The sequence below is a fragment of the Impatiens glandulifera genome, chromosome 1 (assembly GCF_907164915.1).
Source record: "Impatiens glandulifera chromosome 1, dImpGla2.1, whole genome shotgun sequence".
In the NCBI taxonomy this organism is placed as follows: domain Eukaryota; kingdom Viridiplantae; phylum Streptophyta; class Magnoliopsida; order Ericales; family Balsaminaceae; genus Impatiens; species Impatiens glandulifera.
Genome location: NC_061862.1, coordinates 78702986 through 78726917, shown reverse-complemented (window position 1 = coordinate 78726917; position 23932 = coordinate 78702986). Strand labels below are relative to the sequence as shown.

General features: G+C 31.3%; 3 protein-coding genes across 6 annotated transcripts; 2 read left to right on the top strand and 1 right to left on the bottom strand.

Annotated features, from left to right (window-relative positions):
- The first annotated feature begins 3502 nt into the window (after positions 1–3502).
- Positions 3503–10355, top strand: LOC124919025 (pentatricopeptide repeat-containing protein At1g10910, chloroplastic). 3 transcript variants are annotated; one of them, XM_047459140.1, is made up of 10 exons: positions 3513–3858; positions 4081–4165; positions 4295–4558; positions 4754–5056; positions 7410–7514; positions 7864–7963; positions 8282–8601; positions 9240–9416; positions 9487–9615; positions 10013–10355. In XM_047459140.1, the coding sequence occupies exons 1-10, from the start codon at positions 3572–3574 to the stop codon at positions 10217–10219; spliced, it is 1977 nt and encodes a 658-aa protein (XP_047315096.1). In that variant the 5' UTR covers positions 3513–3571; the 3' UTR covers positions 10220–10355. The 3 variants fall into 3 exon arrangements, with proteins under 3 accessions (XP_047315095.1, XP_047315094.1, XP_047315096.1); XM_047459139.1 differs by lacking the exons at positions 7864–7963; positions 8282–8601; positions 9240–9416; positions 9487–9615; positions 10013–10355 and adding an exon at positions 5799–7257 and having other exon boundaries at positions 3503–3858; XM_047459138.1 differs by lacking the exons at positions 7864–7963; positions 8282–8601; positions 9240–9416; positions 9487–9615; positions 10013–10355 and adding an exon at positions 5799–7262 and having other exon boundaries at positions 3503–3858.
- Positions 10356–11418: 1063 nt separating this feature from the next.
- On the top strand, positions 11419–16214 carry LOC124919027 (kinetochore protein NUF2 homolog). Of its 2 annotated transcripts, XM_047459141.1 has the most exons (10): positions 11443–11659; positions 11740–11958; positions 12256–12602; positions 13215–13303; positions 13623–13730; positions 13992–14045; positions 14614–14728; positions 14821–14978; positions 15082–15177; positions 15944–16214. In XM_047459141.1, exons 5-10 carry the CDS (start codon positions 13683–13685, stop codon positions 15992–15994), a joined length of 522 nt encoding a protein of 173 aa, XP_047315097.1. In that variant the 5' UTR covers positions 11443–11659; positions 11740–11958; positions 12256–12602; positions 13215–13303; positions 13623–13682; the 3' UTR covers positions 15995–16214. The 2 variants fall into 2 exon arrangements, 1 of the variants encoding a protein (XP_047315097.1); XR_007097548.1 differs by lacking the exons at positions 13215–13303; positions 13623–13730; positions 13992–14045; ... (2 more) ...; positions 15082–15177; positions 15944–16214 and adding an exon at positions 13006–13052 and having other exon boundaries at positions 11419–11659.
- A 1163-nt stretch (positions 16215–17377) lies between these two features.
- Positions 17378–20896, bottom strand: LOC124921743. Its single transcript, XM_047462439.1, has 7 exons — positions 20679–20896; positions 20406–20505; positions 20189–20309; positions 19965–20086; positions 19128–19249; positions 18493–18652; positions 17378–17711 (listed from the first exon to the last, which is right to left on the bottom strand). Exons 1-7 carry the CDS (start codon positions 20803–20805, stop codon positions 17579–17581), a joined length of 885 nt encoding a protein of 294 aa, XP_047318395.1. The 5' UTR covers positions 20806–20896; the 3' UTR covers positions 17378–17578.
- Positions 20897–23932: the final 3036 nt, after the last annotated feature.

Sequence of the window (23932 nt, the reverse complement as noted above, 5' to 3'; positions counted from 1 at the left end):
TGGAAAGAGTGATTGGAGTTTTATTGGAGATTAATATGCCAAATTAATTCAAGCAATGTTCTTGTTTCTTCAAATGCTGATTATTATTAATAAAATGTTTTTTGAGTTATATATCAACATATAGTTAAAAAATTAAACAATTTTTACTTGCAAAAGAAAATTAATTCAACTAAAAGAAAGACTAATAAATAAAAAAGAGTGTTATATTTTGCTATCTATTAAGAAGAAGCTAGCAATTCAGATTGATTAGCAAAGCCAAAAGATGATATCTTCCCGCTTCCTCCTTGACCATACTTTTCATTCCATTTTCGAAGCTCGTTCATGTTAGATGCCTCATCATTCGTAAACACTAGCCAAGAGAATTTTAGCCATGTTGTCTTCCTGCTTCCGCCATGGACTGTTTTAGCTAAGAAAATTTTGAATATCTTGACACTTTCACCAAACCACTGCAAACATCATTTGTAAACACAAGTGTTCAGTAGTTGTTTTCTTTCTATTAAGGGAAATCAATAGAAACAAAACAAAATTAAATTCAACAGTTAATTACCTCTGATAATAAAGTTGAGGTAGTTATGTTGATAAAACTTGTGCTTGCTTTAGTTGCAAGTGCCTTAGCAATAAGGGTTTTCCCAATTTCAGGAGGTCCAAAAAGTAATATCCCCTTGCAAAGCTAAAACAAACAAACAAAAGTATATATTTTTTTTTTTTTATAAATGGGAGTATTATGATGAAATAGACTAATGAAACAGTACTACCAGTAGTAATTCAATCATTCTTCTTCTATTGAACGATTTAAGAGGCATATGCGTGACGCACCTGCTTGACGCACCTGCTTGACGCACCTGCTTGACGCACCTGCGTGACGCACCTGCTTGACGCACCTGCGTGACGCACCTGCGTGACGCACCTGCGTGACGCACCTGCTTGACGCACTTGCGTTACGCAACTGCGTTACGCACCCGGATTCCGCCGCAACGGTGACATTCACCTACTCAATCCCTAATCACTAAACCTTAACAAACAATGCGTCGAAAGAGAGAAATAAAGAAATGAGGAAGAATACAGTTTACAGATTATGAATATATAATGAATCTGAAATGCAAAAAGCTACAAAATGATCCATTTGTGGTAACCTTTAATCTGTAATCTGAAGGATAGCAGCGAACATCTCCTTCGTTGGGATTCCGCCGTCTTCTTCGGGGTCTTCGTCGGGGTCTTCGTCGGGGATCGTCGTCGGGGATCGTCGTCGGGGGTGGTCTTTTTAGAGAGAAGGAGGAGAATGAGAAGTGAAGAAAGAGAAAAAAAAGAAAGAAATGGGAAGAACTGATTTTTTTTATTATATAGTAAGGGCATTGTGGACTTTTCACAATGCCCTCGGGTGCGTCACGCAACCGGAGGGTGCGTGACGCAATAGGGGTATTTTCGGCAAAAAAAAATTTGAGGGTCACCAGCGCTATAAAAATTATCCCCCCGCACCAAACATAATTAGCCCCCTTTTAGGGGTCATTTCCTCAAATTCCCCCTATAAAAGTGGTATTTTAATTTTGAAATAATTTTAAGATTAAAAATGATAAAATTATTTAATATAAGTGAATAAATAAATAAAATTATTGAGAATGGTGACACTAGTTTAAAAACTTAAATTTATTTTAGAAACTTATATTTTTCAAACTCAAATCTTTTATATTTTTTTGAAAATTCTTTCTTTTGGAAATGATATTTATAAAAATTAAACAAACAAAGATAGATAGATAGTAAAAATATTTCAAATATTTATATAATTATATAGAAATGCAATTATATAGTCTGATTTAATAACAACCACGGAATAAAATGGAGTAAAATAAATCACTAATTTTATTTTATTTTTAAATACACATGTCAATTTCAAACACATTATATATTTTTATCACTCCTCTATTATAATATAAATATAATATAAGGTTCCACCACACCCCACTATTATTCATGATAAATAAATGTTTTGTAAGGCTATAATAGTAATTTTTAGTGGCCTTATAATATTAAGAATTATTTTTCTTATAATTTGGATCATTGAGGGAATGTTTTTGTCGCATATTAAAATATTGATAATTTATCTATGAAATTTGGGTTAAGAAAATAAAATATTTCAAATTACTAAATTTAAGTTTTACTGTAATAATTTTAACTAATAAGTTAATAAAATAAAATTAAATATATTTTTTTTATTTAAGTTCAATTTTATCTTTACATCGTCTCTCTAACCGTTATAATTTTGTTCGTTTGTAGTTTTTTAAATATTTTTATTCATTATTTATCTTTATTGTTACTTATTATTATTATTTTTTTATTTATATAATTTTATTTCATTATTATAATAAAATTTAAATTTAAATTTTAATAATATTATATATTTTCTTAGTTTTATAATAATAGTTAAAAAGAATCAATAAATTAAATTTTAAAATTTTATATGAAAAAAATTAAACAATTGATAAAAATTAGACAATAAAAAATAATATATTAATAAAAATTAAAAAAAGAATATAAATTTATAGAAACTAATATATTCATATAATTTATTTTTTAATTTTAATGATTTATTAATATTTAAAATTAAGTTAATGAAATATTCAAATTATTTTAAATAAAAAACATTAAATTTTATAAAGATATAATTAAATAATGAATTTTATATTATTGATAATTTAAAAAATATATAATTAATATTAAAATTTTATCAAATGAAAAATTTAAAATGTAGTTGCATAGTTTTATCAGATTTAATATTGTTTTATTTTATTTGTCTTCTAAAAAATTATACTTAACTTAATCTTATTTAGCTATCATTAAAAGTTGAGGTTTAGAATTTCGAATTGAGAATTTCACGTAAAAAAGAATACCAAACTAAAGAAGTTTGTTTAAGATCACCAGTTGTTTAAATGAAAACGAAGTTTTAACATTTTAATCTTTAAAATCAATTCAAATGAACTATCTTCTTGAGTAATATATAAATTATTATAAAACTAAATAATACTATTTTATAAAAAAAATATATATTAATTTACTAAACAAGGTCTTAGAAGTTAGAATGTAACAAGTTAAGTATGGGAATTTGAGCATGTGACCCTAAAAATAGAGTGAATTGAGGGAAGTGAGGGTGACTAATTTAAATAACGTGACCCTTTTTTTTAATGATAATTATAAATGCGATTGAATTTTTTTTTTTTTTTTAATTTTTTTTTTTCGTCTCGCGAGTGACGCAACTGGCATTTTCGTTCAAAAAATTTCATAATTAAAATTTTTTGAAAAATAAAAAAATAAAAAATTGCGTCACGCAACCTGAGGCGTGACGCAATAGGGGCATTTTCGTCAAAAAAAAAAAAAAAAAAAAAAAAAAAGAAAAGAAAAGAAGAGTGTGTTACTAGCGCTATTTAAATTAGTCACCACCAAATTTTGGTGCATTTAGGTCTTTTTTAGGGTCATTTGTTCAAATTTCCTGTTAAGCAAAGTCATGTAAATAGATAATTTTGAAAGCTTTGTCTCTATCCATTGATTCTGAATCCATCCTCTGAAGATTGAAGCAAAAATGGCGATTTCCATGCCGCCAGCAAACGGGCTTCATCATACTTTCCCGCCGCTGTCACCACCTATTACGTTTTCGTTCTCTCGTTCGCCTTCACTCCTTAATGATGTAAGAGTCAACAACAACAACCTTCACTTAGCTGCCATTTCTTCAACCGCTACTTCTATCCAATTGGAAAGACATGTCCCTTCCATACCATTCAGAAAGCATCAAACACTTTCCTACACAGAAAGAAAGTCCGCCATTGACGAGATACAACAATCATCTGATTTAGGTCATGATCTTGAAAGGTTCGCCTCTTTATCCTTTTATGTATAACCCTTGAAGTAGGAACTGAAAATTAACTAGGAGAAAAGGGTGTTCGTTTATGTTCTTGTTATCCCATTTTAGCATATTGTCTGCCTATCTTTGTTACAATTAATTTCTATGATGCTGTTGAATTTGTAAATTCATAACCTGATGTTTTACATGATCTCTTCAATTGGAACTAAACATTGATTTTGAATTTTCAGATTGGGTTTAATGTTAAGGGTTCAAGACCTGAATATAATTTTGCGCCATTTTGGGAAGCTAGATAGGCGACAAGAGCTTTCTCAGGTACTATACCTGGAATATAAAAAAAATATTATTATTGTTCTTATTGCTTGTGATATAGGCTAACTGAATCTTCCAATAATGAACTTATTTTATTCAAGATGCTAACCCCTCATATGGATATTACTGCAGCTATTTGATTGGATGCAGAAACATCAGAAGGTCAATATTTCTTCTTACAGTGGTTACATGAAGTTCATGGGGAGGAATCTTAGCCCGTTGAAAGCTCTAGAAGTATACGATAGTATAAAAGATGAATCAATGAGGATTAATGCATCAGTTTGTAATTCTGTACTTAGTTGTCTCATTAAGAATGGCAAGTTCGAGAGCAGCATGAGACGTTTTGAACAAATGAAGAAAGATGGTCTGAAAGCCGATATTATTACGTATAGTACGGTATGATATTTGATTAAGCATTTATTCTCACTTTGTTAGACATATCTGCGTTAGGGATTACGATCAGTTGTCTTGGTAGAATCTATTCATATTTTTGATGGAGCTCTTAAGCTTGTATTTTCGAACTACATAAACAATAGAATCTTTTATTCGCAAAAAGTATCTTGAACGTGCTTTTTTTTCTGTATTCTTTAGCTCCTTGCAGGATGCACAAAGATAGAAGATGGATATTCCAAGGCTTTGGGTCTTGTCCAAGAACTGCAATTCAATGGTCTTGAACTAGATAGTGTGACCTATGGAACCCTACTAGCTATTTGTGCCTCAAACAAAAAATGCAGAGAAGCTGAGGAATATTTTGAACGGATGAAGGATGAGGGTCACTCGCCTAACCTTTTCCACTATAGTTCTCTGCTTAATGCTTATTCTGCTGACGGTGATTATAAAAAGGCTGACAAGTTGATTGAAGATATGAAATCTTCGGGGTTAGTACCAAATAAGGTTTGTCATGTGTTATGTTTTATTAATTTTCGAATAAGTCATACAAAAAAGTGATTTTACATAGGAATTATCCTGCCCATATTCACTTTTCTGATTGTTTAATTAAAATGTTGGAACACCATTTGAGCCAACTATCAAGATTGAACTCCGAGTGCATTTCCCATACATAATAATTTCTTTAATGACTGCTTCAATTCTGAGTGTCCCATTTTGCTTTGCCCTTTTTTATGAAATGATTTGACTGAAATTTATTAGTTTTTTTCTTCCTTTATCATGTTTTTTCAATACCATTTTTTTAAATAACAAATTCCCTTGCAACAAAAAATGTGGTTTATTTTGTATTTCTTGGCTCTTTTGGGCTATCATTTTGTTGAGATAAAAGATTTGGATCTACATCAATCCATTTTAATCCTCATCGTTTTAATTTTCCCGTTCATTGCATTAGAGACTTCAACTAGCAAAGTATGGAATAAATCTCATTCACTGATCTCTATCCTCAGTAACATGCAAGTTTTCCTCATTGAACTAGATGTCCTACCTGATTATGACATCTTCTTTATTTCTTGTTCATCTGATTAGCAATATAGTTTAGCATTCATCCATATAAGTTATCTTTGCATTTACTAAACTGGCAATATGGTGTCTTCTTTTCTTAACCGTTTTCTCTTGTCCCAAACATTCATCTAATACTTCATTTGTCTCCTCCATTACTTATTTATCTTCTTTTGCCATTTCCTCTAAGCATCCCTACAAATCACACCTTCAACAACAAGATCCCTTCCATACCCAGTTCAATAAACCCTCGACCGATCCCACTGTTTCATGGACCTTCTCCATATCTCGCCATTGCCAAAACCGACATTTCTTTGAAGCCGCAGAAGAACTCACCCGCATGAGAATTGCCGGTGTCGAACCAAATTACATTACATTCGTCACTCTCCTTTCCGCATGCGCCACTTTTTCTCCAGAAAGCTTCGCTTTTGGGACCTCGATCCATGCCTATGTCCGTAAATTAGGGGTTGACACGAAAAATGTGAAGGTGGGAACTGCGCTTGTTGATTTGTACTCCAAATGTGGATATGCAGATCTAGCTAGACTAATCTTCAACGAGATCTGCACAAAGAATAAAGTTACTTGGAATACCATGATTGCTGGCTACATGAGGAATGGAAGGCTTAAAGATTCCACTGACCTGTTCTATGAAATGCCAGAGAGAGACATAATTTCCTGGACAACTTTGATCAACGGTTTTGTTAAGAAAGATGAATTTAACTCCGCTTTGGAGTGGTTTCAAGACATGCAACTCTCAGACGTGGAACCTGATTACGTTACCTTAATTGCAGTCCTCTCTGCATGCTCCAAAATGGGTGCTCTTGGTCTTGGTCAATGGGTACATAAATTTGCTATCAAGATGGGGTTTAACAATAATATCCGCATCAATAACTCTCTTATCGACATGTATTTGAATTGCGGGTGTACTGAATTTGCTTGTCAAGTGTTTGAGAAAATGTCTACAAGAAGCTTAGTCTCGTGGAATACCATGATTGTTGGGTTCGCTATGAATGGGCTAGCTGAAAAATCTCTTGAATTCTTCAGCTTGATGCAGAAAGTGGAAGGTCTTGATCCTGATGGAATAAGTTTTACTGGAGCTCTTGCAGCATGTAGCCATGCCGGCATGGTTAATGAAGGACTGAACCTGTTTGATAAAATGAAGAAAGTAAATAAAATAAAACCTAGAATTGAACACTATGGATGCTTGGTTGATCTTTATAGCCGTGCAGGGAGGATCGAGGATGCATTACAGGTAGTAGAGAGAATGCCGATGAAACCAAATGAGATCGTTGTGGGATCGCTTCTAGCTGCTTGCCGGTCTTATGATCAAATTCATTTGGCAGAAAGGTTGATGAAATATCTTGTTCGGTTGGATCCTGATGTTGACTCGAATTATATTTTGCTTTCGAACATATATGCTGGTGTTGGAAGCTGGGAAGGTGCGAATGCGGTTAGGAAGAGGATGAAGGCGATTGGGATACAGAAGAAACCGGGGATTAGTTCAATTGAAGTGGATGGTTATGTTCATGAATTTGTGGCTGCAGATATGTCTCATGCAGATGCAAATTTGATTTACTCTATGCTTGATCTTATGGGGATGGAGTTGATGGAATCTGGTTATTTACCTGATATTTATTGAAGGGAGCTAGGTCAAGTATGACAGAAAAAACATTTAATTTAATTTGCATATATTATTTAGCTGAAACAGTTCATGGGTTTTGTTTCTTGAGACACTTATTAGCTTCATAAAAGAATGATGGGTGAAAATAGAAGTCAATGTTTCAAATGGTTTCTCTTGCAGGTTATGTTGACAACTTTGCTTAAGGTATATATTAGAGGAGGTTTGTTTGAAAGATCAAGAGAGTTATTGAGTGAGCTTGAAGTTATGGGTTATGCCCAGGAAGAGGTACAAATATACTTTGTATTTTGTTACAAATTTTAGAAATTGTTTTGCTCGTGTTAAAGTGTTAAATAATTACATGGAGGGACATTATCATATATTAAAGGAAATAAAACCTGCAATAGCATGCATTATGCGTATCCATATGGTTTCTGAAATTTACAGTTTTTTTTTGGTGTGGGGAAAAGGGAGCAATAAAATGTCTCAATCTTCTAAAGGAAAGATAGTTTCTATATAAATTAATTAGCTTTTTTGTATTTTACCTGATAACCTAAGGCTTTGTGCAGGCTTTTAAATATTGTTGAAGATCTGAAGCTGTTCTTTTAAGCTATTTCTTCTTTATAATTGATTGTAGATGCCATACTGTTTGCTGATGGATGGTCTTGCAAAGGCTGGACAAATACAGGAAGCAAAAGATGTCTTTAATGACATGATGAAGAAACATGTGAAATGTGGTATGCTCTGTTGATGTCCTTACCAGCCTTCTTTTTGCTTAGAGCCTGTTTGATCTGGGATTGTATTTCAAAATATTACATTATTATTTTTGTGATATTGTTTAGTTTAACCGTTTAAGTATCTTCATTAAACTTAGATAATGCTTTAATTTAAATGTATTGGTTTTCTTAATCCTTCAGGAAAAAAACATGAATTTTTTTCTCTCCCATGCAAATGGGTGTTTACTGATATATAGATATTTATTCCCACTAACACTTTGAATGGAAGGAATAAACCCCGGTTTCAAAAAAAAACTGATGTATATTTTTCATTTTTAGATGGGTATTCCCACAGTATCATGATTTCAGCATTCTGCCGAGGTGGCCTGTTAGATGAGGCAAAGCTATTGGCGGATAATTATGAAGCCACATATGGAAAGTATGATTTGGTTGTATTGAACACAATGCTGTGTGCCTACTGCAGAGCAGGAGAAATGGAGAGTGTTGTGAAAACAATGAAAAAACTAGATGAAGCAGCAATTGTTCCTGATTGGAATACCTATCACATCTTAATACGATATTTCTGCAAGCAGAAGTTGTATTTACTTGCTTACCGCACTCTTCAGGATATGCACAAGAAAGGCCACCAACCAGTTGAGGTACACTGAACTATATCTAGATTGTCTTTTCTGGTTTGTTTACATCGAATTGAGCCTGTTTGGAAAGTGATATTTGCCAAAAATGCTCTTAAAAGTTTTTCTATTGTTTTTGCATGTCATAGTTCCATTATCAGTTAACCATTATCGATCTCCATATGTAATGAAATAAAGTTTATCGTTTAAGAAAAAGACATAAGGGCTTATCTGGAAAGACTTTCTGTTTCTGAATCTGGAGGAGAAACCGCCAATGAATTTTTGAATGTGTGACTAAGTTCAATTTCCATACATGATCTCATCTCGATCCACATCCATGTGAAGAATCTGACCAAAATAGTGTTTTCATATGAAGTCCTTACTTTTTTCTCCTTTGCTCGTGTACTTGTTTGATCTTGGGTTATTTGAAAAAAAATGTTGATGAAAAAGTGGGGTTTTGGAATTTTAAATTACTAATTTGTCCTTTTGTATTTTAAATTTAAATTTTACAAAAACAACGTGAGGTTATTTTAGTATTTTGATTGATCAATTAATTGATTGATGATTGAAAAGATGGGTGATGTGATTAAGGTTTTCTATGAAAAAACCTAAAATTCCACACATCAATCAATTTCTTAGTCTCTAATTACTAGTTAAAACCGCAGGAAATCTGTTCTACCTTAATTTATCATCTTGGTCAAGCTAGCGCTTATGCGGAAGCATTTTCAGTTTACAACATCTTGAGGTATAGCAAAAGAACAATGTGTAAGGCTCTTCATGAGAAGATTCTCTTCATTCTATTGACTGGACAACTTTTCAAAGATGCATATGTTGTAGTCAAGGTACTGTTCATGTTTCTATCTTTTGTGGTTTATTCTATTTATGACTTTTAATTGAGAAATACCCTTGCAGGACAACGGGAAGTTCATTTCTCAACCTGCTATAAAGAAATTCGTTATGTCGTTTGTCAAATTAGGAAATATTAACTTGGTAAACGATGTCTTTAAGACCATTCACAACTCTGATTTCACGCTTCATCAAGTAAGTAGTTATTCTCTAAAGCTATTTGGAACTGATATTTTATTTTCTGGAATGAATTTCATTATGGTCCATAAACTTGCGTTTTTGATACAAATTCAAGAATCAAAATGAACTTCATGTAAGCCCTTAAAGTATTTTCCATATAAGGTCTTCAACAATGATACCTTTTTGATATGAGCTCTTTTTAACTAATAATTTTAACGATATTTTTCCCCGTTTCAAACTCGCAGCCCCAAAATAAACCAATTTAGCAAAAACAAATACAGTTTAAAAGAGGTTTATATGAAATTGGTATATCATAGTTGAAGGTTTGATTTCAAAATTGACAAATAATACTACGAGGGTTTATTTATGGGTTTACTCCTATTATATTTATTTTGTCCATGATATTTTATAGGACATGTTTCATATGGCAATATCAAGATATCTTACACAACCAGAAAAGAAGGATTTACTTGTGCAGTTATTGGAATGGATGCCTGGCCAAGGCTATTTTGTCGATTCCACAACGAGGAATTTACTCCTCAAGAACTCGGATTTTCTTGGACGACAATTGACAGCTAACATATTGTCCAAACAACACCTAGTGTCAAAGAAAGGTTAGTTAGCTGATTTTATGTAAAAGTTAGCTTTAGCCTTATAGCGATGAAAGGGCGGTTTTGTCACTAATTTTCGCACAAATTCATCTTTGTAAATTGTATTCCAATCAAGTTCTTATGGTTAAGCGTATTGTTTTGAGGTGATCTCGTTGTGATTCGGTGCTTGTTTGATTTGTTTTGCTAGTTGAATCAAACAGTTGAAATTTTCAATCTTTATATTATCAAATATGCCAATTTTAGATTGTGAGATTTTTGTTACAAGAGGTTACCTAGATTTAAATATTCTTTTCTTTATTGGATTCTATTTTTTTTTTGTTAACCTGAGTTTATTTTTTGAGTTGGTTACTATGACCTTCAACAATAATAAATTGAGTTTCTTAATGTGGAAGAATTGTTTTTAAATAGGCTTAACTTGTAATAATTTCATTTGAATCTGAATTTGGATTTGTTTAAGAATCGAATTCACCAAGGAATTTTAATTTATGTAATGGATTTTTATGTATACAAATCAATATAAGTTTTGTATGATATGTGCTAAAAAAAAATATGTTGCAACATTAATTCACAATTATCTAACCATTTGTAAAATTGTGTACATCTCCTCGACATTTTAATATATATACTAATGTTTTAAAGGTTTAGAATAATTCAAGCTTTTCTGTTGGTAACATTAGAATTTGGGTGTAATTCTAATTCTTAAATTTGGGAGACCATATAAAATTAAAAATTAAAAATAATTCAAGCTTATTTTTAAGTTCGGGACACCATTTAAGATTAAAAATTGAAATGAAATTCAAATTGATGTGTTTTATAATTCTGAATTTCATTATTTTTAGTTTGGAATTATAATTCTAAATATTTATTTTTTTTATATTTTTTAAACAAAAATATAATATCATTTATAACATGATTAATATTTTTTATAATTAGTAAGTTTATAGATGAGTTAATCCATAATTCGACTCAAGTATCCATTTACTCTAACATATATACCCAAATTAATCACAGTTCTCGATCCCACATTCGGATACTTTAAAGCATTCTTATCTATATATATATATAAAAGAATGAATAATTTTGATATTTGAAATACTAGAGATATTAAGTATTTGTTATATTATGTAGTATCATTTCCTTTTTTAATTTTTCGGGCCGGCCTGACCCGCACCGATTCAACTCATCTCAATATTATTTTCAGACTTGGCGGGAAAAATCAAACTTCATCCCTTTCATCTCGGCTCACTCTCCTCCGTCGTCGTCGGCGTCCTGATATCTCACCGGAGAATGTCAACATACGACTTCCCGCGGTTTCCTATATCAGATATGATCGTATACCTTGCCGAAAGTCAGATTGCCGAGCTCTCAGAATCCGATATCCGCAATCCAAACGCTGATCTGATAACGAATCTCTTCACAAATATCCTAATCCATCTCAACGTTATCCAGTACTTCCTTCAACTCATCTCCGTTTTCTATTAACTAGTATTTACACTCTAGATTGTTCTGTTCTGTGTTTGTTATTCAGGGATGACCATACCCTAGCTGATTTCTCCGCACTGCAGCGGCTGGATAATCCAGACGTCCATATTGAATCCATCCATGTCATTAACCTTTTTCGGAAGATGCAGTTCTTTCTAGATAAATTGGAATGTCCAAAGAAATTAAACCTAAAAGATCTTTTAAAACCAGAAGCAGATAGGACAGAAATCTTCCTCAGTGCATTGCTTAATTTCTGTGTCTACAGGTTATTATTATTATTCGATCCCTTGTTTATACAGAGTTTCCAGTTCTGTATTTTTTCATATCCAATCGGGATGGGAAGTGTAGTAACGAAAGTAACTTTAAACTGATAGTACAATTTTGTTTGTGTGTCATGTATTATCAGCTTATTCCCCTTGACCTAGTGTAGATATTAGTGATTTAATTGAGAATCATCAGTGGACGAAATTTAGGATTTACATGTGTCCAAGGCCTAACTAGGAAGCTTTTGAGGTTCCGGCCTTTAATATTCTCATCATGAACATCTTTTGTTATGAATCAGGCGTGAAAAATTGAATCATGTCAGTAAAATTGTTGAAGAGTTAGCGATTCTTGATGAAAAACGACAAGAGTTTGAGCAGAAAATAGAACAGGTATCAGTTTTGGCTCTCTAATGATTTTTAGTTCAAATGAGCAGTAATGTGAAGTTTATTATCATCTGCATGACAGTTAAATGAAGAAATCGCCAAACACGATGAATCAAGAGAAAGGGAAATGCCATTCATTCATGATATTGATGCCAAAGTTCAAGAATTGAAACAGGCAATTCTGGGACTGAACAGTCAACAATCATCTTTGAAATCTTCAATAAAAAGGATGAAGGAAAAAGGTGAAGAAATGAACAAAAAGGTAATGCAATTAATGTCTATTATCAACATCCATAAGTTTTTCCGCACGATTACTGTTTTAATAATTATTTGTTGGTAGTGCTTATCCTAACACTCGGGTAAATAAATAGTGATACAAAACTTGCTCCCTGAATAGGTTAATTTCAGATCTTTCCTAATTGTTGTGCTTAGAGATGCCATGTAATTCTCAGCAGAGGTATAACACCAACCAAAAACTGACTATTGTTCTGATGATTAAACATAACTCCTAGAGCCGTTTTGATGTAGGGTTATTTGGAAATACTTATTGTTTAATGAAAAAGTGAATTATTTAGGGTTGTTTTTAGTTAAATGACTAAAATATCTTCTTTTATTTAAAATGTTATAAAATAAAGTAAGGATAATTTTGTACTTGATTGATGAAGGGTAATTTGATGATGGGATAATGGGTAATTAATCCAAGTAATCCTTCATCAAACAAGACACTCAAATTATCTCCAAGGCTTTCCAGCATAATGAGTAATGATGACCTTATAAACCAATTTCATCTTCCAAATTCATCATTACTTCTCTCTTTATCATCAAAATCCACCTTATCTGATATAGCTATGTTGCTGTTATTGGTACTCCTCAGCTTTCCAGTGCAGGTTTTCTTTGGTGCAAAGTGTCCAAGAAAATGCGAATTTACGTTCAAAGATTGTTCAATCTCCAGATAAGCTACAGGTACCTTCTTTTTTTTTTTCTCTTCCTGATCCTCAATGTATATATGTTATTGAACTCCACTTTAGAGGTTTGTATAACAGATTATATAACATACTGTTGAATTTTTATTTTTATAATTTTATATTGTAATTATAACTCAAATTGCACAGTAATAGTGAACCAGAATATTTATTTATTCTCTAAGGATCTATTTGATAGAAAGTACAAATTGTATAATGTTAGGACAATTGTATAATCCCTAGAATCTTGTACCCCAATCAAACAAGGCCTAAGTGTCAACATATTTATGGCAATTTTCCTCATTCATTGTCCACCACAGAGGACCTTAGAAGAGAAGAAAGCAATCCTACTTGAGGCAAAGAATGCTAAAAGAGAAGCTATGTTGGCTTTTCAGGAGAAGAATGCCAAATTTGAAGTCTATACAAAGGTATTATTCTAGAATATGTTTGTTATTCATTGTGTTATTTTCAAAGATATTTGCCTTTTGATTTCACGTTTAAACAATCTGATTTGCTTCATTTTCCACTTGTATTTCATCTATTGCATTTAATTTGGTTTTCAATCTGGAAATGCCCAAACGACCAAAACTTATGAACTTAACTTTGTACTGTTATTGTAATTGACTAGCAACTGTTCTCATAATTAGTCATGTTTTAGTTGAAATCTGTATCTGTTTCTAACTCCTCAGGCTTGCAAGAAGATATCTAAGCATGTTGTTCAGGCACATGCGATTCAAGAACAGGTTTGTTTTTCTTGAAAACTCCCATAGACAACTTTAATAACATAGCACACTGAGTAAAAACAGATTTATTTCTTTAGTTTCAAATGTAGACTAGGATCTGCTTTGAACACAAATCTCATTTACACCTTATTTGAAAACACTTTCGCATCTGAATCTGGATCTCTAACAGAGAATCACCAATGTTTTTTTTTTAATCAGGGTCAGTTGTCTTTGATAAATTATTCTCTACCACTGAGTTAATGAGTCTTCACAACTGCGCTTATTTTAGTTAAGTTCATTTAATTAACTGTTATTTAAAATCATCTAATTGTTTAAATTCAACTCAAATTTAAGTTATGAATGACTTACTCAATAAACTAGTAAAACATTCAAAGGAAAAATCTAACCCTGAAAATTAATCAAATTATGTAAGTTAAATAGTCTTTGAGTACTTTCTTCACATTAATTCCACATTTGATCAAATCAACTTCTATACATATTCAACATTCTAACACTTAATTTTCAGTTTTAACCGCATTGTCTCGAAATGTGATTCCAACTTGATGAGATTATTGTCTACATCTAACAGATGAATTCAGCTAAAGCTATTGAGAAAGATTTAAAGGGACTAAGAGTTAAACAGAATGAAGATGAAATGATTGACAAATCTCTTGAAGCCAACATCGTTGAACGACAAGGCAAAGGTGTCTTATTGCTTCCTCAGTGTGACAATTATTTTGCTGCTATCATTGTATACATATTTTGAGAGTCTGTATTTCTATTTCACCATGAACAGAAGAACAGTTGAAGGAACAAATGAAACAATTAAAGAAAGAAAGGGATCTCAGATGTGAAGAAGCTACTAAAGAATTGAATAATGTGAAGATGGAAGTGGAAATAAGGAAACATGATCTTGAATCAAGACAATCAAAAGTGGAAGCCTTGGTTGCAGAGGTAATATATTTTTTTGGGTACTGCTCTTGAATAATGAATTTTTAACTTTTTTATTTCAAAATCTGATAAAGATTTTCCATTTATTTGATTTTAATCCTTTTAGATGGATTCAATCACTGCAAGTTGTAACTCGGTAAAAGAATCTGGAGAGGCCAAAAGGAAAGAAATTTATCTCAAATACCAAGAGATAATGAAGGAGGTCAGTCTCCTTTCATCTCTTTATTACAATACAAATAACTAGTTTTTTCAATTAGTAAATCAATAAATAAGTCCTAAAAGTATTCATCAATTTCGAAATCTACCCTTCAATTATTAATTCTGAAATAGTAGGGATTTTGTTTTTTGAACTTTCAGCCATGTAGAACTATTTTTGCTCAAAACAACCAAAAATAATAGAGTGCAGTAAGAAAAAAAATGGCCTTTGTGTGTCTATTTGAAGAACGGACCCTTTTTTTAAATAGTATTTTGTCACAATTAAGATCACTTTTCTCTTGTAAATTATATATATATATATATATATATAATATATATATACATATATATATATATATAATATATATATACATACATATACATATATTAACAAATTTAATTAACGTTTTTTATTCAAATGTATCTCCTTTCTATTTCTAGGTGTTTTCAAACAAAATATTGAAAAAAAAGGTGATTTTTGCCAAATATGTTAATAATATACATATTTTGGCACAGGTAATAGAAGTGAGGCCAATGCTATATCCCTATTTTTTGATTTATTTCTAGTGATTGTTATTTGATTATGCATTGATATATAAACATGTTTTTAATATATTGAGATTATTTGAAAGTTGATATTTTGTCTCACTTATCCATATTATTTGTTTCGATAAGACTGATTTAGACTTGTCTTAAATATTTTTGACAAACATAATAAATAAATTTGGATATCATAAAATACGATAACATCTCATTTTCTGATTGCATTGTAGTTCTACGAGTATACGAACTCAATAGATGCCTTCCTACCAATATCTAATTAGAACAGACTCGATCTTCTTGTGTGTGTGTGTGTGTTAAGTAGTATACCATTATATGGTTTCTTACTCATTTGATAATGTAGTTGGCAAATGTTTTCTTGTTTGCCTATATAATGGTTTATATATTCTTTTGACTGTGGTAACTATCTCATTCTTCTATTCCATGTGTATGTCAGTTTGGAAAACTAATTTTAGGTGCAAAAATTGAATCAATTTTTCTTAATGGATTGTTAGTATGAAAGTTAGTTGGTTAAATAATCAGATGATTTTATTATATGTCAATCTAGGGATTCATCTGCACACCTTAATCTACACACCTTAATCTACATTTGTGCTAAATATAATCAATCATTGAAAGAATTTAAAATATATATATATATATATATATATATATATATATATATATATATATATATATATATATATATATTCTACCATAAATTGAAAAGTGATGTTTCTTTTATTAATCTTATGTTCTGTAAAATTATGTAAACAAGTGCAAATTATAACAATAAATGTCTTTATCATCTTAAAAATCATGCTATTGTCCACACTTTCAAATTAAACAAATTTGTAAATAAGATATTAAAAATTTGAAATTTAGTAAAGGCCTAATTACTATTTTAATAATCATTTTAGGCTTTATTATATTATATTTTTTAATTAATTTATTATATTTAAATAAAAATATCAATTCTGGTCACATATTATACTTTTTAAAAAACATTTAACCTGTATTTGTCAGTTTAAAATGCGTATATTAAATATATTAAAAAACAAATATATATACAACGTTTTGAAATTTTATAAAAGATAAACACAAAATCTATCTTTTAAAAAATTTGTCTCACACCACTTAAAATTTGTATTTTGTAAGTTACTCAAACCACATCTCATCGATCAGATAAAAAGATAACCAGAATGATATTTTCTACCGATTAATGACTTCTTTGGGAATGCACTTTATCATTACGATGGTATGAATGTTACAAATTAGAAAGACAATGTTTTGTCAATTTGAGAAAACTTTACTAGTTCGAATTTACTACACAATTACCGGATCTAATAAAATCATCTCATATTTGAACTTTAAATAGCCATTAAACCATTTATTAAATTAATCTATTAAACAATTTGTTCAATATTAAATTATTAATTTTTTTTATTAATTTTTAAAATTTTATTATTGACAAAAATATTTTTTTTTTAAAATTTGTAGTGGTTAAATAATTATAAAATTTAAGTTTTAAATATTAAAAAAATAAAAAAAGATGTTTTGTTTGATAAATTAGGTGAGTTAAAAACAAATAACATCATATATATATATATATATGTGAGCTTTTGGTAAATAAAAGAACACTAAATTAGTAACAAACTAAATTTATCAAGAAACCTAAACATATTTTTCTAACATTGTTAATATCCTCTCTTTTTTTTTTCTTCCTTTTTGGAGGCAAACCAAAAAAAGAAGCACTATACATTAAAGTTATTCAGATGTGGTTTAAATTTTGGTAGGAGAATTACAATGACAGTCTCAAATTGTATACTAAAATTAAAAAGACATAATTTTTAAGGTTGCAGTAATCATTAGTGGGTGGTTTGGTCTTCTTCCTCAACAGGAACATTAGTGTATACACAAGTAAGGTTCTCCACACTTGCTTCATTACCATTAGCCTTCACTTTTGTCCATGAAACTTTCCATATCTGAAACAAGCTTTGCCTGCATTTTCATCGTACCAACAAATCACAAATCACCACTCGTATCCAGATCTAATAGTAACCCGTTCAATTAGTTTCGGGATTAAAATACACCGAATATAGCGCTACAATAACCATTTAGGATTCACTAGTAGATAATTTTTTCACATAATCCAATATTTTGGAGAAGAAAAACAATTTGTCTGATGAAAAGGTGAATTATTTGGATTAAAGACTAAAATCATTTGATTAATATATATTTTTTTGAAAAGGTACATTTCATTAATCATGCAATGGCAAAGGACACTAGATTTGGAGGTAGATCTCAATTACAATAAGAAATACAACTATGGGAAACTCTGTTGAAGGACAAATTGATTGTGTTAAATATTTTAAAATATTATAAGAAATAAAAGTAAATGTATTTTAGATGATGATTTAAATGATGATGATGAGATAATGGTTTATTTGGGCCTCTTTGATCTTGTGTTATTTCAAAATAACCTGATTTTGCGTAGATTATTTGAAAATTAGGTTATTTTGGTAAAAACATATTAGAGATATAAATATATAATGATTTTTTGGTTGATGATGAAATGGTGGATTATTTAAGATTAACACTCAAATAATCCACAGATCGAACAAGGCCTTGGATTAAATCCAAATAACCTTACCTCAAACAATGCCTGGATTTTGGTTGAGTTCATACACACAAGTCGATGCCGATTTAGTGGATCCTATCATACCCTAAAGTATAGGATGGGAATTGGGATAAGTAGAAGAAAAAAGAAAGAAAAGGATACCTTTCTGTTTCGATGTGTCTCTTTGCAAGCATGAGAGTAAGAAAGACAGGTACCATTGCTGCACATAAATGCTTAAGAGTGTGGCCACTCACAACATGGAAAGTCCATCTATAAATTGGTTTGTCTGCAGCTTCTTCCACTTTGGCTAGAAGGTAAAACCCTGCAAATTGGGAAGCATAGTAAAGGGCATTTGATAAGACTGAATGATCAACACTGAATTATCTTAGGTGACAGATAAGTTAGTTGTCTAAACACTAAATGTTAAATAAACCAAAAAAAAAATGTGAACTTTAAGTACTTACATGTAAGTTGATTTGATAAAAATATGTAATACCCGGAAAGTACTTAAAGACTAACTTTTTTTGTCATCGGAATTTATTCCCCGGGGATGCTAGCACGATCCCCAATGCCATGCCCCCATATAGTGACGTAATTCGACTAACTTTTAGGATTTAGTTGTCCTTTTAAGGTCATACTATATTACCATGTTAGCTATGTATTCTAGATTAAAAATTGAGTTGTGTTTAAAAATTATAACAATCATCAATGAACTTAATTTCAATAAGTACTTAGTTATTTAAGATAAAACACAACATAAAACATGAGAAATGACAACTTGGATATGGATAACAAACCTGCTGCCCAAAGCCAGTATGAGGAGTATGTGTACATAGGAGGCAACAAAATAGCCATTATGGGAATGACAATGCATGGAACAAACTGAACAAGTGCATATGGGCGAAGATCATCAAAGAACCTGCATCACAATAAGATGATTTTGAGTAAGTAACCAAAATGAGAACTTAACATGTTCATAATCTCATTAAAATTCTGTAAATCCTTTCCATTATTAATACAAGGGTTCCCCTTTCGCGAAAAAGAAAGTAACAAAATATAGTCTGCAAATCACCAGCTAACAACAACTATAGAATAAAGTCAGTTATTGCCCATTAATTTAGCACAGTTACTCTTTTTTTACATTACATTGTGCTTCTTTTATGACACACTCTTGTTTCCAGATCTTGGTGAGAAATCACTAATTAGTTTTTGGATACACATCCAAATATGTGTAGTATAAAATATGTGGTTTATTGGAATACCCAATCAAAACATTGTCTCTACCTGGAAGAACAGTTCTATTTAACATGCATTTTTTAGGTGTATTTGGATCTGGGTTGAAAAAAATTCAAATGAACAATGTTTTCAAATGGGATCCCATTAACGAGTGTTTTCAAATGAAGGATGGTGTAAAAAAAAATATAAAAGGAAACACATGCAAAATTCCATGTCAATGGCCCTAAATCTCAAAACTTAACAAAGCATAAAGGTAAAAAGAAACCTAACTTATTCATGTCATAACATGTACTGAACTATTTTTGTTGGGTTGTTTAGACTTCAATTTTTCGAACATCCAAAAATGTGGATCAACGAAATGTTACTTCCTTTCGAAACAAACAGAAACCTATACTTACCGCCAATATAAAATACTTATCACGCCAGCCAACAATAGGGGAATAATTGATAGCTTTCCTTTTCTCTCATCAACTCTTTCAATAATAAAGATTGCCATGATTGATGTGAAAGCAATAGTCATCTACATCCACAATAAATCCAAAATGTCAAAACAAAAAATCACCATAGGAATATCGTAGTTGAAAATCTTTAAATCTGTAAGTTCAATGGAAAACTACTTAACTGGCAAACGATCCCATACGAGAGTAGCATCATTTGGTTTCAGATGATAGTAAGCTGAACCGAAAGCAACAGCAGCCACACCAATGTAAAAACATATCCAACCCCAAATCTCTCCTTCTAATCTACACAAACAAATTGTAGCACATTAGTTCTAAACGACATACACAGGACAAGTTCATCGTAAGAATGGAATATCAACAAACCTTGCATTTTGTTACCTGAGCCTAAAGTAGTTCCCATGATACATGAGTATTAGCCCGATTGTACCAATAACAAGAAATGGAAAGTTTGATATAACATTCAATGTATTTGGTATACCTGAAAAGTGAGAAGTATATTAATCCTGAAACTCTTCAAGTAGTAAACAATTCAAATGATTTAACTTAAATTGGAATTGCAATTTGCAAACCCCCAATTTCTATAATAATAATAATAATTCAATAAGAAAAAGTGAAATTGGAAAGTGGGTGACAGAGATAGAGATGAATAACCGAAGAATTTGCGTTGATCGGCGAAGTCGTGATAGCTCTCCGACTGTGGAATCGCTGGAGTGACGATCATGAGCACAACAAAGCACAGAATTGATACTCCCCATGCGTAGATAACTCGGTTGTTCATCGCTAGAGTAATTAAGGCGTTGAATACTGAGAATTGCAGTCTTGCAGAGCAAGTTAACAGAAGAACTCGCGGATGGATCTTCGAAAGAGACGACCGATTATCTTCTCAGTTCTAGCGCTTTATATAAATATTATTTTCTTTCATTTTATTATTTACATTATTATTAGGTTTAGCAGCAAGTTATGACAGAATAAATCATTTTTATTTATTTTAAAAAATTTAATTATTTCAAAAATTACTCATATTACATAAAAAAATGTTTATATGTTAAACTGTCATAATTTAAGCAAATATATATATATATATATATATATATATATATATATATATATATTAATAAATTTTATACAATTAAAAAAATATTTTGATTTTCTAAAAAAAAGTTGACGGATAAATGATTTGGGCAATAAAGCTATAACGAAAGTAAGACTACGAATTTGACGTGGTTTAACACATGTGCAAAAGAGAGAAAAAGAAGAAATTTGACTAAATTCAATTCCCGCGTATTGTCCTCAAATCATTTCTCATTCTCTTAGCTCTCTTCAGAAAAAATTCTCTTTAGAAAAATGGTTGTTTTTTCGGAGTAACGTTTGGAGTGATACCTTAGTGTGTTTAGTGAGAACCTTAGCGCATTTGCATCATTTGGTGTAAATGAGATTATACCATTTGCTCGTATAAGAATTGACGGAGCGCGTTCACATGCAAAGTAGATGGAGTGCGAATGCTCGTGCTTTTATCATTGAAGATAAACATATTTGCCCGACAATTGAGGAATTTCAAGCAAATCTTCAGGTCTCGATCTGATGAGCTCATTCTTCTAATTCCTTATCCCCCTCAAGAACCATAAGAGATTTTTTGAATACTCCCAACAGATCACCGTTGGAGGATTTGTTAATATACAGATTCTTGACAATGTCATTTGGCGTTTCGAGGGATCGAACATGAGCATCATATAACACAAACATATTATGCTACCATCATCTTCTAGCTCATTATCTTTTGTGTCCTACGAAAGGTATACACTCTTCCCTTAGGCTCATCAAGTTAGTTCATACAAATTCCCAAGGGTTGGCTGGCCTTGTCCTCATTGAGACACTCATTGGTCTCCGCGACATTTTTCAGACCCAACATCCTATTCTCGGCGAGGATCACCTTTGGTCATATACCTTTGGTTATTGGACATGTTGCATTTCTTGCCATGTCCTTCATCTCTTTACTCTTTGCACGCCTTCAGATACAAAGGATAACTAAAGTCTATCATGCCCATGCCATTCTGGATGATCACCCTATTTGCTTCATTGTTTCATGGTATCACTTTGATACCATGAAGTACGAGATGGAGGATGGTACATTCATCATTTTGCTCGGATTAGAAGAATCTACCTCATACGGTACCACCTCTCTATTTGGACAATTTAACATGCAAAGAGCTATTCTGTGGGGATGAGTCATTCCTCTAGACATGAGTCCTATTTCTCATTGTCTTTACTTTATGTACCCGTACAGGTTGGAGGATGCTCGTTCAGTTCAACTGCACACACGCTTAATCAATGTTGTGGCCGAGGCCAATGCACTATATCGTCCAACTATCATTGGACGGATTGTTGATCTCGAACCAGAAGACATAGATGAAGCGATGGAAGGACCTGAAGTCGAGACAAACTCTGATGCTTAAAATAACTTTTTTTTATTCCAGTACTTTTGGTTATTTATTTATGTAGTTTTACTACGTGTATAAACTATTTATGTGTATACGCGTGAAAACAAATTTTATATGAACTATGTTATTTTCAATGATAATCAGATTTAAGGATTTCAGTCTACATTCTATTACAATGTAGAAAATTTTCAGTCTACATTCCATTACAATGTCCCGAACAAACATGGTCAAGTTCGAGACATTTTTATATATTTTAAAATAGAACATGAAATTATTCCTTAATTTTCTTTGAAATAGATCATGAATTTATAAACTTTATGCTAATTATTTTTATCATTTTTTCTTTGATATATCATAATTTTTTTGATTTTTTGTCCCGATCATTTCCATGTTTAAGACATTTTTATTTTTTTTGGGAAACCGGTTAAAAGTATTTCATTAAAATCTCAAAAGTGAGAGGGTCAAGAATCAAAGTTAGACAAACCTTAGCTATGATTAAAAGATGACAATCAAACGACCCTAAAAAACCTAATTAGTAGCAATCAAACATACAAGAAATAAAGATTACAAACTGTATAAAATCTTAATTATCATAATCAGAATTTTTATTTCCATACCAACCTAATGTTTCAACAGGTTGTCTTCCTTTTCCTCTTCCCCCTTCCCCTTCCTCTTGCAATGAAAGGGGAATGAACTGAAGAGGTTGATGGATATTGTCTATTCTCATTTTGATTTATTTCTTTATATGAACCCGTTTTGATTTGATAAAATAATTATTCTTTAGGATTTCCGGGCTCTTCACATGTTGTTCTCAACTTAAATTTCGAGATCATTGTCTTTCAACTTTAGCTTTGGAATCCTCAACAACTTTGGATTTCTCTATATTTACCTTGAAATTCTATTCTTCCTCTTGATTAGCCTGAATATATTCCTCTCCATTTTTATCAGCAATCACTTCAACTTGATTTGATTGAGATTCCTCAACTATCTCCTCAACATGATTAGGTTGAGATTTCACCTCTTTCTTCGTACTGCTTTCTTCTTGTACATAATTTTCTTTATTTTTTGTTTCCTGTTCTTTAACCACATTTTTTTTTTAATAATAGACACCTCTGTTTTATTTTCCTACATCTTTACTTTCTAACCTTTATGGATTTTTTGATCTTCTGAGATAGCCAAATTACAATTTGGGCTTGCATGTGGGAAGATATTGCAGAAAGTGCATATGTATGACCTCCACTCATAAGTGATTTCCATGACAATATGTTTTCATTTTCTGTCTACTATTGTGTCATACTATTCAGAAATGTGCTTTTAAGATGCACCTCAATGCTAATTCTAGCAAATGATAAATTCTCTCCTCCTTTAGTAATTGGGTCTATGTATAATGGTTTACCCAATAAACCTGCAATCCTATTTGTAAGATTTTTTAATAATCAACACGAACATAAAAAAAAGTCTAGAACA